Below are 19,820 nucleotides of genomic sequence, written 5' to 3'. Positions count from 1 at the left end.
TAAGACCGCAAAAGGTAGAAATAAAGAAGGAGCATCAAGTGTTGATGGTTTAACAAGACCACTGGTTTCAAGAAGGGCAAGGGCTAGAAGGGAAACTTCATGGATGGCAAACCAGTTGCCGCTCCAGTGAAGGAACCCAAGGTTGAACCCAAACCCGAGACTGAGTGCTTCTATTGTAAGGGGAACGGTCACTGGTAGCGGAATTACCCCAAATGCATGGTAGATAAGAAGGCTGGCAACTTCAACAAAGTATATACGTGTTATTAATGTGTACCTCACTAGTACTCCTGGTAGCACCTGGGTATTGGATACCGGTTCAGTTGCTATTATTGGTGACTTGAAGCAAAAGCTACGGACTAAACGGAGACTGGCTAAGGGCGAGGTGACGATGTGTGTTGGAAGTGTTTCCAAAGTTGATGAGATCACCATTGCACGCTCCATCTGCCTTCGGGATTAGTGTTGAACCTAGATAAATGTTATCAGGTGTCTATGTTGAGCATGAATATGATTAGATCATGTTCATTGCAATACGATTATTCATTTAAATTAGAGAATAATGGTTATTCTGTTTACATGAATGATACCTTTCATGGTCATGCACCCTATGTGAATGGTTCATTGAATCGCGGTCGTGGTAATACACATGTTCACGCCAAAAGATGTAGAGTTAATAATGATAGTACCACTTTCTCGTGGCACTACCGCTTAGGTCATATTGGCGTAAGATGCATGAAGAAACTCCATGTCGATGGATGTTTGAAGTCACTTGATTTTGAATCACTTGACACATGCGAGCCATGCCTCATGGGCAGGATGACTAAGACCCCGTTTTCAGGTACAATGAAACGGGCAAGTGACTTGTTGGAAATCATGCATGCTGATGCGTGTGATCCAATGAGAATTAAAGCGTGCGGTGGATATCGCTATTTTCTCATCTTCACTGACGATTTGGGTAGATATAGGTATATCTACTTAATGAAGCACAAGTCTGAAACGTTTGAAAAGTTCAAGCGATTTCAGAGTGAAGTTAAGAATCATCATAATAAGAAGATCAAATTCCTACGATCTGATCAATGAGAATATCTGAGTTATGAGTTTGGCAAACACTTAAGACATTGTGGAATTGTTTCACAGTTGAAGCCACCTGGAACACCACTGGGTTATGGTGTGTCCGGATGTCGTAATCGAACCTTATGAGATATGGTGCGATCTATGATGTCTCTTACCAATCTACCATTTTCATTTTGAGGTTATGCGTTGGAGACAGCTGCATTCACTTTAGATAGGACACCATCTAAGTCTGTTGAGATGACGTCATAGGAACATTGGTTTGGCAAGAAACCAAAGTTATCGTTTCTTAACGTTTGGGGATGCGATGCTTGGGGCTTCAGCCGGAGAAGCTCGAACCCAAAGCGGACAAACACATCTTCATAGGATACCCAAGGGTGACAGTTGGGTATACCTTCTATCTCAGATCCGAGAGCAAATTTTTTGTCGCTAAGAACGGGTCCTTTCTCGAGAAGGAGTTTCTCTCGAAAGAATTGAGTGGGAGGAAGATAGAACTTGATGAGGTTGACGAACCTTTACTTCAACCAGAGAGTGATGCAACACAGAAAGATGTTTTCTGTGGCGCCTACGTCTGTTGAATAGGAAGTTAATGATAGTGATCATGAAGCTTCGGATCAAGTTGCTATCGAACCTCGTAGGTCGACAAGGATATGTACTACTCCTAAGTGGTACGGTAATCCTGTCTTAGATATCATGTTGTTAGACAACAATGAACCTACGAGCTATGGAGAAGCGATGGTGGGCCCATATTCCGACAAATGGTTAGAAGCCATGAAATCCGAGATAGGATCCATATATCAGAACAAAGTATGGACTTTGGTGGACTTGCCCGTTGATCGGCAAGCCATTGAGATAAATGGATCTTTAAGAAGAGGACGGACGTGGGCAGTAATGTTACCATCTATGAAGCTCGACTTGTGGGAAAGAAACTTTTCACAAGTTCAAGGAGTTGACTACGATGAGAATTTCTCACCCGTAGCGATGCTTAAGTCCGTCGGAATCATGTTAGCATTAGCTGTATTTTTCGATTATGAAATCTTACAGATGGATGTCAAAACAAGTTTTCTTACCAGTTTTCGTAAGAAAAGTTGTATGTGATACAATAAAAGGTTTTGACGATCCTAAGAATGCTAAAAGGTATGCTAGCTCCAGCAATCCTTCTATGGGCTAGAGCAGGCATCTCGGAATATATGTTTTGATGGAGTGGTCAAAGCTTTTAGGTTTATACAATGTTTGCTAGAAACTTGTATTTACAAGAAAGTGAGTGGGAGCACTACAACATTTCTGATAAGTATATGTGGATGACATATTGTAGATCCAAAATAATGTAGAATTTCTAGAAAGCATAAACGGTTGTTTGAAGAGTGTTTTTCAAAGGAAGACCTGGATAAAGCTGCTTACAAATTGGGCATCAAGATCTATAGAGATAGATCAAGACGCCTGATGATACTTTCAAAGAACGCACACCTTGACATGTTTTTGAAGGAGTTCAAAATAGATCAGTCAAAGAAGGGGTTCTTGCCTGAGTTGTAAGGTGTGAAGTTGAGTAAAACTCAAAGCTTGACCACGGCAGAAGAAAGAGGAAGGAGGAAGGTCGTCCCCTATGCTTTTGTCATAGGCTCTATACGGTATGCCATGCTGAAGTACCGCACCTGATGTGTGCCTTGCCACATGTCTGGCAAGAGGGTACAAAGGTGATCTAGGAGTAGATCACCGGATAGCGGTCAAAAATTATCCTTAGAGGAATAAGGAAATGTTTCTCGGTTATGGAGGTGATAAAGAGTTCGACGTAAAGAGTTACATCGATGCAAGCTTAACACCTATCCGGATAGCTCTGAGTAGAGATACCGGATACGTATAATGGAGCAACAATTTGGAATAGCTCCAAGTGGAACGTGGTAGCAGCATCTACGATATAAAGTTTTGCGAAATACATAGGGATCTGAATATGGCAAGACCCGTTGACTACAACCTCTCTCACAAGCATAACATGATCAAACCCAAAACTCTTTGAGTGTTTATCACATAGTGATGTGAACTAGATCATTGAGTCTAGTAGACTCTTGGATGTTGGTCACATGGCGATGTGACCTTTGAGTGTTAATCACATGGCGATGTGAACTAGATTATTGACTCTAGTGCAAGTGGGAGACTGTTGGAAATATGCCCTAGAGGCAATAATAAATTAGTTATTATTATATATATTTCATTGTTCATGATAATCGTTTATTATCCATGCTAGAATTGTATTGATAGGAAACTCAGATACATGTGTGGATACATAGACAACACCATGTCCCTAGTAAGCCTCTAGTTGACTAGCTCGTTGATCAATAGATGGTTACGGTTTCCTGACCATGGACATTGGATGTCGTTGATAACGGGATCACATCATTAGGAGAATGATGTGATGGACAAGACCCAATCCTAAGCCTAGCACAAGATCATGTAGTTCGTTTGCTAAAGCTTTTCTAATGTCAAGTATCATTTCCTTAGACCATGAGATTGTGCAACTCCCGGATACCGTAGGAGTGCTTTGGGTGTGCCAAACGTCACAACGTAACTGGGTGGCTATAAAGGTACACTACAGGTATCTCTGAAAGTGTCTGTTGGGTTGGCACGAATCGAGACTGGGATTTGTCACTCCGTGTAAATGGAGAGGTATCTCTGGGCCCACTCGGTAGGACATCATCATAATGTGCACAATGTGACCAAGGAGTTGATCAAGGGATGATGTGTTACGGAACGAGTAAAGAGACTTGCCGGTAACGAGATTGAACAAGGTATCGGATACCGACGATCGAATCTCGGGCAAGTATCGTACCGATGGACAAAGGGAATTGTATACGGGATTGATTGAATCCTTGACGTCGTGGTTCATCCGATGAGACCACCGTGGAGCATGTGGGAGCCAACATGGGTATCCAGATCCCGATGTTGGTTATTGACCGGAGAGTTGTCTCGGCCATGTCTGCATGACTCCCGAGCCCGTAGGGTCTACACACTTAAGGTTCGATGATGCTAGGGTTATAGGGAAAGTATGTACGCGGTTACCGAATGTTGTTCGGAGTCCCGGATGAGATCCCGGACGTCACGAGGAGTTCCGGAATGGTCCGTAGGTAAAGATTGATATATAGGAAGTATGGTTTTGGCCATCGAAAGTGTTCCGGGCATCACTGGTAGTGTACCGGGACCACCAAAGGGGTCCAGGGTCCACCAGGTGGGGCCACCAGCCCCGGAGGCCTACATGAGCCAATAGTGGGAAGGGACCAGCCCCTAGGTGGGCTGGGGCGCCTCCCACCAAGGCCCAAGGCGCCTCCAAGAGGGGAAGGGGGCAAACCCTAGGGCAGATGGGCCCTAAGGCCCACCCTAGGTGCGCATCCCCCTCTCCCCCTTGTGGTCGCCACCCTAGATGGGATCTAGGGCTGCCACACTCCTTGGGGTGGGAACCCTAGGTGGGGGCGCAGCCCTCCCTCTCCCCCTATATATAGTGGAGGCAAAGGGGCAGCCCAACACACGATTCAATCCCCCTGTTGGCGCAGCCCTACCCCTCTCCCTCCTCGTCTCTCGTAGTGCTTGGCGAAGCCCTGCTGGAGTCCCGCGCTCCTCCACCACCACCACGCCGTCGTGCTGCTGCTGGATGGAGTCTTCCCCAACCTCTCATTCTCCCCTTGCTGGATCAAGGCATAGGAGACGTCACCGGGCTGTACGTGTGTTGAACGCGGAGGCACCGTTGTTCGGCGCTTAGATCGGAATCAACCGCGATCTGAATCGCTGTGAGTACGACTCCTTCATCCGCGTTCTTGCAACGCTTCCGCTTAGCGATCTACAAGGGTATGTAGATGCACTCCCCTTCTCCTTGTTACTAGATTACTCCATAGATTGATCTTGGTGATGCGTAGAAAATTTTAAATTTCTGCTACGATCCCCAACACTGGCAAGGTTGACAGGATTATCAAGTGAACCATGGTTAGTCTGCGGTGACTTTAACGAGTGCTTGTGGCAACACGAGCATCTCTCAAATACTACTCGTGGTTCGCCACAAATGGAGGCATTTCGGGACTGTCTTCAGGTGTGTGAACTGACTGATTTGGGGTTCTTTGGAATGCCATACACTTACAATAACAATCAGTATGCTGAAAGAAATGTGCAAGTACGACTTGACAGAGCTTGTGCAGATGATCAATGGCGGGCCCTACGGGGAACCTGATGGACACCGTGTTCTCTGGGAATGCATCAGCTATGTGGCATGGCATTGAACATGGATTGGAGCTAGTGAAGAAGGGCATGATTTGGCGTGTAGGCAATGGAACAACGATCAGAACTTGGAGGGATCTGTGGGTTCCGAGTGGTCCTTCCCTTAGGCCTATCACACCGAAAGGAAGGTGCAGACTAAATAGAGTGGCCGATTTTTTAAGCCCCAGTGGTGTATGGAACGTGGAATTACTAAACCGCTTCTTCTGGCCAGCGGATGTACAGGTGATTAGTAGCATTCGGACGAGCCCTAGCCAGGGTTCAGATTTCTTGGCTTGGTTCCCAGGAAGGTTCGACCTTTTTTCAGTGAAGAGTGCATACCAACTGGCCATGCAAGATCATGTACATGCACATGTACCTGGTGCATGCAGCTCAAGACCCGATGACGAGCGCTCGAGTTGGAATCTTATTTGGCGGGCGAAGGTTCCCCCGAAAATGCGTTCTTTTGCCTGGAAGGTAGTGGTGGGTGCACTGCCGACTGGGGCATGTAAAAAGAGACGTCACATCGCTGTTTCTGAGGATTGTCGGCTCTGCGGAGCTACCTGTGATGATTCCTTTCACGCACTCATTACCTGCCCACGATCAGTGGAGGTGTGGAACGTGCTACGGCAGATCTGGCCGCTTCCACCAAATGCAAAGTTGCAGCATTGTGGAGAGGAATGGTTGTTCAATATCCTGATGAATGAGAATGAAGAAGTAAGAGCAATGGTCATCATGCTTCCGTGGAGGATTTGGAACCCGAGGAATGACTTGCTACATCATAAGGGGAACCCCCCTCTACAGATTACACAGACCTTCTTATGCAGTTACTTGACATCATATAACCAAGCACAAAATTTTGGCATTGAGGACATTCTGAAGGGGAAGATGTCGGTGGTGGATCTCCCTATTAGTCCTACCCGTGTGGGAAAGGTTAGTTTACCTTGGCCGAAACCCCCTACAGGATGGGTGGCCCTTTCAACTGATGGCTCCTACTTTGAGGACACAGGATGGGCCGGAACGGGTATGGTTCTGCGGGACTCGATCGGCAATGTAATTTTCTCCGCTTACAGATTCCTATTCTATTGCAAGAATGCTCTTGAAGCCGAGGTCAGTGCAATGCTGGAAGGTATCTCTTTTAGCCTTCAAAGATCAGAGCTACCAATCATCATTCAATCTGACTGCTCTGTTCTGGTGGCGGCTTTAACGGATGACTCATTGAACAAATCTGCTCATGGACATCTAATCTTGGAAATGAAGAGGCTCCTGGAACAGCGTGAGTTTATTCCACGGAAATTAGATCGGCATCAAAATAGTGTTGCTCACTGTCTTGCTAATATTGGTCGTTCTGGAGGTTGCACCGCCTGTTGGTTACATCGTGTTCCAGATAGCGTGTCTAGTTTTGTATTAGCAGACTGTAACACTATTTTAGTGGAATAAATTAATTATTCACCCGCAAAAAAAAAGTAAGCAGAGGGGATACAGGGATGCGCAAGGATGGGCAGTGATGCGTTCCCGCATAGAAAAAAAGGAGAGAGATGGACTAGTGGTGCTGGTTGGACGATGAGCTGGACGTCGTCGACGGGGAACAGATCGGACGGCATCACGGTACTATCCAGGACGCTGACACGTACTCCTATCACGCTCCGCCCACAAAACCCCAACCCCCCGCCGAGCGGGTCAGAGGAGGCTGCAGGCGCCGAGCCAAAAAGCCACTGCCGAGAGAGAGAGAGAGAGATAGAGTAGAGGGGGCGAGAGACGTCCCACGCCACGGCGCTCCCGTCCAAACCCCACTCCCGCCCCGCGCCGCGCGATCCGAAGCCCCATTATCTAATTCCTCGCCGGATCGGGCCGGCAGATCTCGCCATTGCCCATTTGCCCCGCTCCGCCCTCGTCCTCTGCTCCTCCCGCTGCCAGTGCCGGCGGCGGTTGTGCGGTACTGTTCGGTTCGTCGCCGGGGAGGCTCGCCAGGGGCCGGAGGGATGTGGCGGCTGAAGATCGCGGAGGGCGGGGCCGACCCGTGGCTGCGCACCAAGAACGCGCACGTCGGCCGCCAGGTCTGGGAGTTCGACGCCGCCGCCGACGACCCCGACGCCCTCGCCGCCGTCGACGCCGCGCGCCGGGAGTTCGCCGCCCGCCGCCACCAGCTCAAGCACAGCGCCGACCTCCCCATGCGCATCCAGGTGACCCGACGAACCGAATGCCCCCTCCCGCCCCTCCCCCTCCCCCTCGGTCGCCGCTGCCCTGCATGCCACGGTTTCGAATTCCGGGTGGCTCCGTGACGGCGAAGCCCCACACCTTTTTTTTTTCCTACCGTAACTACATTTTTTCACCTGGATGAGGCCGTCAGGCCGCCCGAAATTTCCGGCGACTAGTCGTCGCGTACTGCTCTATCAAGGCAGCAGCGAGCCGCCTCACCCTTCAAAACGAGTTTAATGCGCAGCGAGAGTACAGTATAATAGTATAATGCTCCAACCTTTCTAAGGAAAGGAAGATTGCAGCATCAGACTGTCAAGTCTCTCCCATACCACTTGGCAAAGAGTTTTAATGCGCAGCGAGTATGCTGAGATCCGATCTTGCATACGTATATACTACCATGAATATCTGAGACGCAAGCGCCACGCTCTGGATGGGCACGGGCACGGCCCCCCCTTTCCCGTTGCCAACTGCTCCCACTTCAGCCTTTAATGCCCGCCAGAAGCGCATACAGTGCACGCGATCGGCAAGTGTGCTGGCTGACGGTGGGCACTTGGTTCTCTGAACGGGACGCATGACGCCTGCAGTTCTTTCTTTCCGTTAATATAAAGTTATAAACCATGGAATTTCCAGGCGTATTACAGCTGTGTTTTTATCAAGCAACCCCAAAGAGCAAGTGAGGAGAGTTTATCCTGTAGCAGACTCGATTTAAGCAATGCAGTGCAACAGCTGAACGGTAGCTATCGCCATTTATAACAGCATTTGGGGTCAGAAGGTCTACGATGTTGACTGATAACATGCTTGTGTTGCGTGCGTTAAAGGAAGGACACGGTATCACTGTTATCTCCACTAGAGTCATTTCCCTTACCTTCAGGTTAAAAGGTTTTAGCCCAATTACCTTACCACAGAGATGGTTAATACTTTTTGGGACTGGGTTAAGACCAGAAGCACAGTTTATAGAGCTCTAACAGTATTTAGCAACAGGGCAGACCAATTCTTGATGCTGGAATAGTGATATTTTCCTGAGTCTTTTCCTTTTTGTTCTACCACTTCAGTTCAACTTGCCTGTGGATTCTTTGTACTACTAAAACTAGGTTTTTCGCTTTGGAGTAGCGTTCTCCATAGCTTCTGAAGTGTTTGTGCTCTTGTATGTACTGCAGCTTGCAAAAGAAAATCCACTTAAGTTGGATCTTCCTGCTATCAAGCTGGGGGAGAATGAAGATGTCACAGAGGAAGCCGTGTCGACCACTTTGAAAAGGGCGCTCAGCACCTTTTCTACTCTCCAGGCACACGATGGACACTGGCCTGGGGATTATGGGGGTCCTATGTTCCTTATGCCTGGATTGGTACTTCCCCTGGCTTGACATTTTCATTTAAAAACTTGTTTATGTCATATGAAAACTTACTCACTGCATTTTATCTTCTATTCAGCTTATAATGCTACATGTTACTGGAGCAATGAACACTGTTTTATCACCAGAACATCAAAAGGAGATCCGTCGATATCTCTATAATCATCAGGCAAGGATCTATTTGCCAACTGTGCCATCTCACAGTGGATAAAGTAAATAATTTTTCGGCGATTGTCTGTAGAATGAAGATGGAGGTTGGGGATTACACATTGAGGGTCCAAGCACCATGTTTGGCTCAGCCTTGACCTATGTTTCTTTGAGATTGCTTGGTGAGGGACCAGATAGTGGAGATGGAGCTATGGAGAAAGGTCGAAACTGGATTTTAGACCATGGGGGAGCAACTTATATAACATCATGGGGAAAGTTTTGGCTCGCGGTATGGAATTAACACTTTTTACTCTGTATGAAGGCTGCTTCCATTTTGCACAATCTGACTATGGCCTAAGGAATTCCTCCTAATTCCCTGATTTATTTAAGGTACTTGGTGTATTTGATTGGTCTGGTAACAATCCACTGCCACCGGAAATATGGATGTTGCCGTATTGCCTGCCAGTCCACCCAGGTTCTTTTTTGCACTATGTCAGCATTAATTGCTTTGATCTTCCATGTTGGTTATGTCTTGCTGATATGCCTGACGCTATCGTGCAGGTCGAATGTGGTGTCACTGCCGAATGGTGTATCTACCCATGTGCTACGTTTATGGAAAGAGGTTTGTCGGCCGAATTACACCAATTATATTGGAACTAAGAAATGAACTATTCAAAGTCCCCTACAGCGAGGTTGATTGGGACAGTGCTCGCAATCTCTGTGCTAAGGTTTGCTTATCTCAATCTTTCTTAGTGATGTTGATGTGTGCGAGCTAAATTTCTTATGGGCCATGATGAGCCAGAGTTAATGGAAAAATCCTAAGTAGATCTACTTGTGCCAATGTGGTCCTCACTCTAGGAAAGAGCCTTTAAGATGACCCATAGCCAAGGTACAAAGTCTTTAAGAAACCTCATTGCCAAAGTACAAGGTCTTTAAGAACTCCCATTGCCAACATAATGAGTTGGCATAGCCATTTCGATTTCAATACCAGTGTGGGCCATGAATGTGAAATACAGTTTCAGAAATATTCGTTGTACCACTGAATAGTTTACTAGTCCTTGGTTCGGAGGCTTTGATATAAGCAGCCTACAAACTTGATGGGGATTGCCTTGTATTCCCAGATTTTCATGCTTGTAAGTTGCTATCGTACACTACCTGGTGCAGGAGAAAGACTGATTGCGGTGCATCTTCCATGTGAATGTGGTCAAAGCGTTTTGTTGTGCTAGTTATAACTCATGATTCAATAGGTGATAACATCTGAAAACACAATAGATTGGGATACCATAGCCGCATGAAGAGCATGGTTCCCTCTCTTTCGTGCTTGCTTCATAATTGCAGACTCAATTAACATAATTATCTTAATGTAGCTGGCTCTTTGTGGTATTTGAATATTCTTCAAGAATTCTGGTGCATTTACCGTTATTGCTTGTGTAAACATAGTAGCGAAATAATCCCGCTGTGTTACATAAGATAGTAAGTATTGTATAATAGTCCGGTTTTCCGTGATTTTTTTCCCATTCCTCTTTACAAATAGCCTATATGGGTTCACAATCAATAACATCTTCACCATTGAGAGTATTCCCTTTTCCTTCAAAGAATAGATTATAGATTACTGGTCTTAGCGGAAGGGAAGTAATTATAGATTTATAGTTAATCTTTGAAATTTATAGAAGCCTAAGCTGCCCTATTTATCTTTCTTTATCTGCATGATGTCTATTTAGGATCTAATGATTAAGATTGTTCTTTGAAGGTTTTTTCTTGTGCTTTATTGTAGGAAGATCTGTACTACCCACATCCACTCATACAAGATATCTTATGGGCCACTCTCCATAAATTTGTCGAACCTGTTATGATGCACTGGCCTGGGAACAAACTGAGAGAGAAATCTTTGAACCATGTCATGCAGCATGTTCATTATGAAGATGAGAACACTCGATACATTTGCATTGGTCCTGTGAACAAGGTAATTTGAAGAATATGCTTGCCTGCTGATCCGCCTTTTGTCTTTTTCTTGCTTCAAGCATCAGGATGATCCTTTCGTCTTGTAAGATGGAAACATAATAACTGCAGTGCTTTATTTCATGCATGCCTCTTTAAACTTTCTGGTTTTGCTGGCCTGATTGTCCAGCCACTGTACTGTAGCATTTCCTGTGCCCAAATCGCATGTGAGAACTAAAGATATTTCTCTCTACAGCCTTGTAATTGACCACAATTGCAGCAGCAAGTTCACCTATTGTTACTTCATGTAATACCATATGCCACGATTATATATTGCGGGTTTGCCCTTTGGTTTTAAAACATGTACACTTCTATGTCACAAGGGCTGAAGGACTTGTGGACAGTATCCTCTAATACCAAGCTAGTGTCCCCTAATGCAAACCATAGTGTTCAGTAATGCTAAACCATAATCCTCTGTAAAGCGCACAAAAGTTACAAACAAGCATTATTTGAATAGTTTGTGAAGCTTTACAGGGGTTTATTTCATTTCTGCTCCAATTCATAATATTTTTAAATCGGAAATTGTTCTTAGTGCCTTAATATATATGACGATTTCTTTAGTTTGGGACATATGTTCATTTTGTTCACTTCTCCCTATCTTGCTGATTTAGTGGAGAAAGAATCCTCATATTCTATGATTTCTTGTTCAAAGCTTGTGAACTTACATACCAGGAGTTTAAACCTTAATAATGTCTAGATAAGTTTAATATATTCTAAAAAAAATTCATACTGTTCAACTGATTATTGAATAAATTTATGTGCAGGTATTAAATATGCTTGCTTGCTGGATTGAAGATCCAAACTCAGAAGCATTCAAGCTACACATTCCAAGAATATATGATTACTTATGGGTTGCTGAAGATGGCATGAAGATGCAGGTAATGAGTTTTTATTTACTTCATTCATTTACTTTTCACCAAGGCAGCTGCTACGATAAGAGACAGCTACTCCCTCCGTCCGGAATTACTTGTCTCGGAAATAGATAAAAGTTATTGTATCTAGAACTAAAATATGTCTACATACATCCATTTCTTCGACAAGTATTTCCGGACGGAGGGAGTATTTGTCTATGTCTTACTGTCTTTACATGGAACTGGAAAGTTGATTTTTTGTACTCGGTTAGTAACCGGAATTCCTGCTTATACCAGTCCATCATTAGCTTTTCTTTCTCTTTGATCATAATCGATCCAATTTCTGTCCACTGTAGGGTTATAATGGCAGCCAGCTCTGGGATACAGCTTTTGCAGTTCAAGCTATTGCGGCCACTGACCTCATTGAAGAGTTTGCTCCCACTCTTAAGCTGGCACATGATTACATTAAGAACTCTCAGGTACATGTCACATGGCTATTTGTTTACCAGTCAACACTTGAAGTGCATTACTTAACAAAAAAGAAACGTTTAAGTACATTTCAGTACTTAGTACAAAAAAGTAACGTTTAAGTACATTTCAGTACTTAATACTTACATTTCAGTACTTAGTACTTACCTGTTGCTATTATATGGAAGGTTGTTGATGACTGCCCTGGAGATCTGAGTTACTGGTACCGTCACATATCTAAAGGTGCATGGCCCTTTTCTACAGCTGATCATGGTTGGCCTATATCAGATTGCACTGCAGAAGGACTAAAGGTGAGTTAGGCCGTCAGTGTTACCAACAAGGAGCTACCTTCGAAGTTAAAACTTTGTCCTGTTTGAAATCTAGGAATTTTTATTCTTGCAACATACGGAATAAGAATCATTCTGACTCTCATATGTATAAGATTTGGTTTTTAGCTGCTGGTATGTTGTGTCAACTGCCAAGTTCTCGTATGCATAACCATTTGTTTTAAATAGTTTAATTGTTGAATTTTCTTTTACCTTCAGGCCTCATTATTGCTATCAAAGATTTCTCCAGAAATTGTGGGCGAACCGGTGGAAGTTAACAGACTATATGATGCTGTCAATTGTTTGATGTCTTGGATGGTAAATGCATTCAAACTTTTAGATTGTGTTAGTTGTAACTATTGTATCAGTTTGCTAGAAGAGGGTCGATATATCTCTCTCATGTCATGTGACCACTCAGTCTAGGAGTTGTGAATTGTTACTTTTTTATATATCTATATCTATGCAAATATGAAAAGTATGAGTTAGAGTTTGATCCAAACAATCTTTAGCCATTCTTAATATTTATGATCTTCATCTCACAGATCCAAGGGTTGAGAATTTTACTTGGAACCTTACCCCTTATTCTCTCCTCTAATAATGGTCTATTTGATCGATAGTTCATAAATAATAATGGATTGTCTATTTTAGTTGTACGTTTGTAGCTTACCGTTTAGTGTATGGTTAGTGCTTAGCCTTTCTTCCTTTGAGTAGTGTACATGGTGAAAAGTAATTTCAATACTGTACACTTACATTATAAATTTGGGTTTCTACATATATGGATATATTTTATTCTATGCAATATATATGGCAAGAAATTCCCTGCAGCAGACTAAGGCATAGCCTAGTGGTGGGGAGGGGTTGATGCCTTCCCACCCACCCAGGTTCAAGGCATGGTACTTGCAATTTGGGTTTGTTGCACCAATTATACTGTAGGGGGTTCCCTTACAGTCTTTCTATAAAAAAAGGGCAGCCCCAGTGCATGTAGCTCCCGCTTGCGCAGGGTCTGGGGAAGGGTCCGACCACTTTGGGTCTATTGTACGCAGCCTTTCCCTACATTTCTGTAAGAGGCTGTTTCCAGGACTTGAACCCGTGACCTCATGGTCACAAGGCAGCAGCTTTACCACTGCGCCAAGGCTTCTATCAAAAAAAAAAGAAATTCCCTGCAGAATTATTATGCAAGGGTAAGGCTGTCTAGAAATTCCCTTCCCCACTTCCCACCTTTTGTGGGAGCTTTCAGCACTGGGTACGCCCTATTTTTGTAATACTATATATGGCGAGAAATGTGCATTGCATGTGGATGGTTGCTAGTATATACTATAAAGCATCAGATAGGTTTTGTCATATAGGATAATTCTATCTGCAAGTGCTTTTTTGCTATCAGTACATTACTGTGAAATGGTAAACTTTTGATATTTTACAAAGCTGCAGTTTGGTTATATCGCACAAGGTATTTTATCTGCAAGTGCTTTCGGCCTTCAGGATAAGTACGGCTAAGCTGTTGATTAATATCGAGTAGTATTTCTATCTTCTGCTAAATTGCACAGATCATAAGGCAACACTGTATTAGTGAAGTGGTGTTATTTACTGAACACCAGGGCTCTCCCTTGCTGTATTCACTTCAAAACCAAAGTGGAGCAGTGGATTAATGGATACTGTGTAGTTGCAAATCGGACTTTGCTTTGAAAATCTTGGTTGCCCTGGTTGCTCCACCAGATTATTGCCCCAGGGATAACATATACAAAACTGTTGAAGAAACCTGTATTTCAAAGTCTCCAAAGTTTTGTTCCCAGCAGTTCTCTTCTATGTATTTTTTTGCATTATATGTAAAACATTATTTTGAGACGTGCCATTTTAACAAATTTGTTTTAATCTTTACAGAATGAAAATGGCGGCTTCGCAACATATGAACTCCAAAGGTCTTATGCCTGGCTTGAGGTATGTACCTGCCTCATTTGTTTGTTGTTGTGCTACCATTACAACTAGGAGGTTGCTCTTAAGTTGTGTGCTTCATGAAGTAATTGCCTAATTTGAATCATTAAATATCAAGTCAAAGAGGACATGTACATCCATTAAACAATTCATATTGAATTAATACAGGTTTACTGGACCGATGTTTCCTTCGTTTGAAAACTACAACCAATCATTAGTCATATAATCTTTCTTATTGATTTACGAAAATTCTTCCATCTGATTGTTTGTTAAACTGTTCAGCTTATCAACCCTGCCGAGACCTTCGGAGATATTGTGATTGATTACCCGTAAGATGCAATAATATTTCAATTGTCAATTTTTATGCCGCTTGCCATAGAGAGACAAACTGAAAAAAATGTAAATACTCAATTGGTGTCAGGTATGTGGAATGTACATCAGCCGCAATTCAGGCCCTGACATCATTTAAAAAGCTCTATCCTGGGCACCGCAGGAAAGATGTAGATAACTGTATCAACAAAGCTGCTAATTACATTGAGAACATCCAAAGAAGTGATGGGTCATGGTAAATTTTCAGACTCCATGTAGAAGAATACAAGTAATACATGCATATAACACTGCGTTATTCTATATCTGTTTTCCTACAGGTATGGCTCTTGGGCTGTGTGCTTCACCTATGGCACATGGTTCGGCGTGAAGGGCCTAGTAGCTGCAGGTCGAACATATAAGACCAGTCCTGCAATCAGAAAGGCATGTGACTTTCTGTTGTCAAAAGAGCTTCCTTTCGGTGGCTGGGGAGAAAGCTATCTGTCATCTCAGGATCAGGTAGATACATTTCTACCTAGTTTTGAATATACTTGCAATCTTGTTTACTGGAATACCGGATTGCATCTCTATATTCCAATCTTCATCGTCAGTGTGCTGTGATAAATATTGTATGCCAGTCTATTAGAATTAATGTTAATATTGTTACATCTGAGTCAACGTAATGGACGTCAACTTGATATAAAACTCTCCTTTTCATCTAAAGAGTCATTTGCTCTTTTTCCTGCTTTCACCGTTCACAACTGCATGCCCTGTAAAGCATGGTATTCTTGCATCTTGATCTTTAGATGCACATCGTCTTCCTGGGGACCATAAGAAAATTTTACTAACCAATAATCATGTTTTGACTTCCATTCAATTAGGTTTACACCAATCTTGAAGGGAAGCATACTCATGCTGTCAACACTGGCTGGGCCATGCTGACTCTAATTGACGCAGGACAGGTGTGTTGACAGTTACCTGTGGATTGTGGTAGTACCATATGATGTCTTCATTCACGACGGTTCTTAAAATCTCGTTTGGGTACAGGCTGAGAGAGATCCAACGCCTCTGCATCGAGCAGCGAAGGTTTTGGTAAACTTACAATCAGAGGATGGGGAATTTCCTCAGCAAGTAAGTCATAAATGCTTTACCACCATCTCATGGTTTCTCAAACAAATTTTCTCTAGATCCAAAGGAAATCATTTTAGTAATAAACACAGCTGTGCATGTGAAGGCAGTTCAAACCAGTGCAGCGAAACGTAACTACTATTTGACCAGAGAAAGCCTTTTCTTTTGCAAATCAAGAGCTTTATTACTCAGTTAGGAGGATTACACGGTAGCTGAATACAACCAACTAAGAAAGAGGGCATATAATTAATCCACAAACATTTCCTCTCTTCTGTGGCTTGCTTTGCACACCGGTGGGCTGCTTCATTGGCTTCCCTTTGCACAAACACCAGACCTTAGCTCATAAACCCTCCCAAAAGCTCTTTGATTTCATGGCAAACAGCTGCATCCGCTGCTCTCTCTGAAAATCCAGAGTTGTACATCTTAACCATCTCTTTAGCATCAATTTCAACACATATCCTGGAGTAGCCCATTCTTTGGCTAGTTGAATCTGGTCCTGGATAGTGTATAGCTCCATAGTTTGAGCACCTGATGCAAATCGATACCAGAAGGCTTGCGCTCGAATTAGGTTGCCCTCTGAATCTTGGACCACCATCCCTGTGCTTCCACAGCCTGCCTGCTCAAGAAATGCCACAGCCAGCAAGCTTCCTCCCTGTTACCGCAGGGCAAGTAACTTCACCTGCTGTTGTAAATCAACGGCATTACCAAGTGCCCACCGAACAGAAGCTTGAACTGATCGGCCCTTCTCGCCGTGAGTACGAGCATTCCTTTCAGACCAAACCTCCCAGCAGCCACACAATACAATGCATACAAATTGGTCTGATCCCAGTTTTCTTCAGGCACGATGTAGCACTGGGATTTTTATATGCATCATGGTCTTCATCTCCTTCCAGAAGAGTCTCGCCCAAGTGCATTCGAACAGAGCATGGGTTATAGTTTCCTCCTTGCAACATAGGTCGCAGAATGGGATTTTTTCTATGTGTCTGGTGAGTAGAACAGATTAACATGGCACAAATCCTCTTATAACTCTCCACCAAAAATTCCTGACTCTTGGTGGTACCGGCAGTTTCCATAGTTTGTTCCAGAAGACATTTCCTGTCGTGCCTGAAGAAGACGGTTCATAGGAATGTGTCATACTTGTGCTCAGAATTTTATACACCGACCGAACAGAAAAATTAGCATTCCTCACCAACACCCAGGCCCAACAATCTTCACCCTAGTTACCTATTGGTGTTTTAGCAATAGCCTGAACATCAGGTACTGCAAAGTTTGCTTCCAAGACATTAAGATCCAAACTATTATTCTCAAGATCAATAAGCTCCTCCACCTTAGTGACTGTATCCCCTGGTAACTGAATAATTGGACGATAGCCATAGAGGGTATCCAAGGGTCCTCCCATATGTTAACACTAGCACCATCCCCCACACGTTTAATCAGGCCTAGTTTCAGGGATTCTCTTCCATGTAGAATTGCCCTCCAAGTATGAGAGGAGTTCCTCTTTTTTGTTGCTGCCAAGAAATCTGAATCATGATAATATCGGCCTTTGAGCACCTTTGCACAAAGCGAGTCAGGGTCAGTATAGCCTCCACCCTTGTTTAGCCAACATGGCTTGATTAACTAGACCAAAATCTCTAAGGATGTGTTTGGTTTGAGGGATAGACTAGGGTGGTTGTGGGTATCCCCAACCAGCTGGTTAGGGATAGCCCTTGTTTTTGTTTGGTTGGGTGGTTGAGGATAGCCATTGAAGTGTTTGGTTCAAGGGATGAATAATAGGGTTGTGATGATATTTTTGCTTGACGTGATGAGATTAGCCCATAATCTGCATTTTTGATTGAGCACCAACGCACGGCCACCATACATCAAGCACGCCTCGGTGCATACAGCAGCAGAAAATACAGTAGCAGCAAAACTACAAAAGCGCAAAACACACGATGGCAAACTGAAGATAGAAATACTGATTCATCGTCTCATGCATCCACCAGCGGACCAGCCCCATGCCCGCAGCCGCCGGCCCACCGTCAATCACCGGCCGCGCGTCTCCTCAGGCCCCAGCCACCGGGCTCCTCGAGATCTAGCCGCGCCGCCGCCTGGCTCGTCGAGATCCAGCCGCCGGCCATCTCGAGATCCAACCGCGCCGCTGTCGCAAACCCCGTCCTGCATCTCCCGTGTGCACCCTCCGCAACAGCCGGCCTCTCTGCTAGATGCGACGCCGCTGCGCCGCCATTGCCACCATGCACGAGCGAGAGAGACGAGCCCGGTAATGGGTGTTCGGGAGGGGGTGAGGACGAGTCAATAGCAAAAAAAAAAAAAAAAACGTTTCGCGAGTGCGCGCGGGGGTGGTTGCCGCGACCCGCCGCTTTTTCGCGGGTGTCCCCAGCCCCGTTTTTCGGGAATATCCGAAGCATCTGGGTGCCTTTATCCCTCTTTGCCTCAGATCCAAACGAGTGGCAACCACTGTAAAAAGGGGCTATCCCTGTCCGTGGGAGGATAGCCTTGCAACCAAACGCATCCTAAAGCCCAATTCCCCCCTCACATTTTGGGATACCTATGTCCTGCCACTTTTTCCAATGCATTTCCTTTTTCTTTTCATCACATCCCCACCAGAATCTTGCAACAATACTTGTGACCTTTTTGCATGTCTTTTTGGACAGTCTAAAACATGTCGTTGAATAGATAGGAATTGCTTGTCTTTTTGCATGATATTTGATACAGTACTAGGGAAGCTCAAGTTTTATATACTTATATCATCTAAATTTGTTTTTTGCCGCATTTAACAGGAGATCATGGGAGTCTTCAACAAGAACTGTATGATCAGTTACTCCCAGTACAGGAACATCTTCCCCATTTGGGCGCTAGGCGAGTACCGGTGCCGAGTGCTGGGCGCGGGCAAGTAGTACCATCTTCCGTCTCTTTGGCTGGGTTACGTGGTGGAACAGTGTGTTTCTGTAATAATGTAGCTAGGTGCAGGTGGAGATCTGGTAGCCGTATAGATTTTTTTTTTACCATTTGATGAGTAGAGGAATAAAATGGATTGTACATCTGAATATGGGGATACGCTACCGCATGTTGGAGAGGTGTATATATCTCGCTTGTAGGACCTGTTTGGTTGGATACCTGAACACCGTGCCTGGAGAAATGGACTGCCAGGATTGAGCCTGAGAAGATTGAAAATATTGCCTGGCGAGGCTACGTGTGTTTGGTTGATGTCCTCGGACTGATGATGTGCGTCCGCTGTGCGTCAGAGTACTTAAATCATTTAGGGGTGTTTTGATGCCTGGGTCACATTTGGCTGCATCGCATCTAGCATGCTGGCTGAGTGTGGCCTGGCTGGGCTAATGCAATGGTAGACTGAGATATGTGTTTGGTTGCTTTTGTGTTGTGGGACTGGCCAGATAGAATGTGTTTGGTAGGTTGTATGAGACGTCACGTTCTGAGTGAGATGTTGTTCACAAGGATGTTTACAGGGGATCTCTGTCTGGAGATCGCCACAGTAGAACGAACTATGGACACAGCGGATTTGTCAGGCTGCTGCTGTAGGAATAAGGAATAGGAAGCATGGGCAGGCTAAGTACCTTGTGGGTGCGAAAGTCCCTTTCTACTCCCAAATTCATATCATGAGCTTGGGATGAACAGTAAATCTGAAAAATGATTTTTTTCCAGAAAGTTCTGAACTTTTTTGGGTGCAAACTCTGACAAATGTTCTCCGTGCTTGAAAATTTTCATCTTGAAACAACATTTGTGGAAGTCATGGCAAAAGAAACAAAATCAGCACTCCAAAATTGCTTTCGAATATATCATTTTTGGAGCATTGGTTTTGT

The 19,820-nt window shown here is 44.3% G+C and overlaps 1 protein-coding gene across 1 annotated transcript; it reads left to right on the top strand.

Moving 5' to 3' along the window:
* Positions 1-6,973: 6,973 nt before the first annotated feature.
* On the top strand, positions 6,974-19,206 carry LOC125513501 (cycloartenol synthase). The gene is made up of 18 exons (XM_048678630.2): positions 6,974-7,484; positions 8,658-8,843; positions 8,929-9,018; positions 9,091-9,285; positions 9,387-9,471; positions 9,558-9,724; positions 10,771-10,959; positions 11,759-11,872; positions 12,202-12,324; positions 12,502-12,624; positions 12,859-12,957; positions 14,518-14,574; positions 14,851-14,897; positions 14,990-15,133; positions 15,216-15,393; positions 15,756-15,836; positions 15,922-16,005; positions 18,780-19,206. The coding sequence occupies exons 1-18, from the start codon at positions 7,284-7,286 to the stop codon at positions 18,894-18,896; spliced, it is 2,280 nt and encodes a 759-aa protein (XP_048534587.2). The 5' UTR covers positions 6,974-7,283; the 3' UTR covers positions 18,897-19,206.
* Positions 19,207-19,820: the final 614 nt, after the last annotated feature.

The sequence above is a fragment of the Triticum urartu genome, chromosome 6A, assembly GCF_056163025.1.
Source record: "Triticum urartu cultivar PI428250 chromosome 6A, HENAU_Tu73, whole genome shotgun sequence".
Taxonomy (NCBI): Eukaryota; Viridiplantae; Streptophyta; class Magnoliopsida; order Poales; family Poaceae; genus Triticum; species Triticum urartu.
The sequence above is the reverse complement of the archived record's forward strand: the minus strand, read 5'-3'. Positions and strand labels throughout refer to the sequence as shown.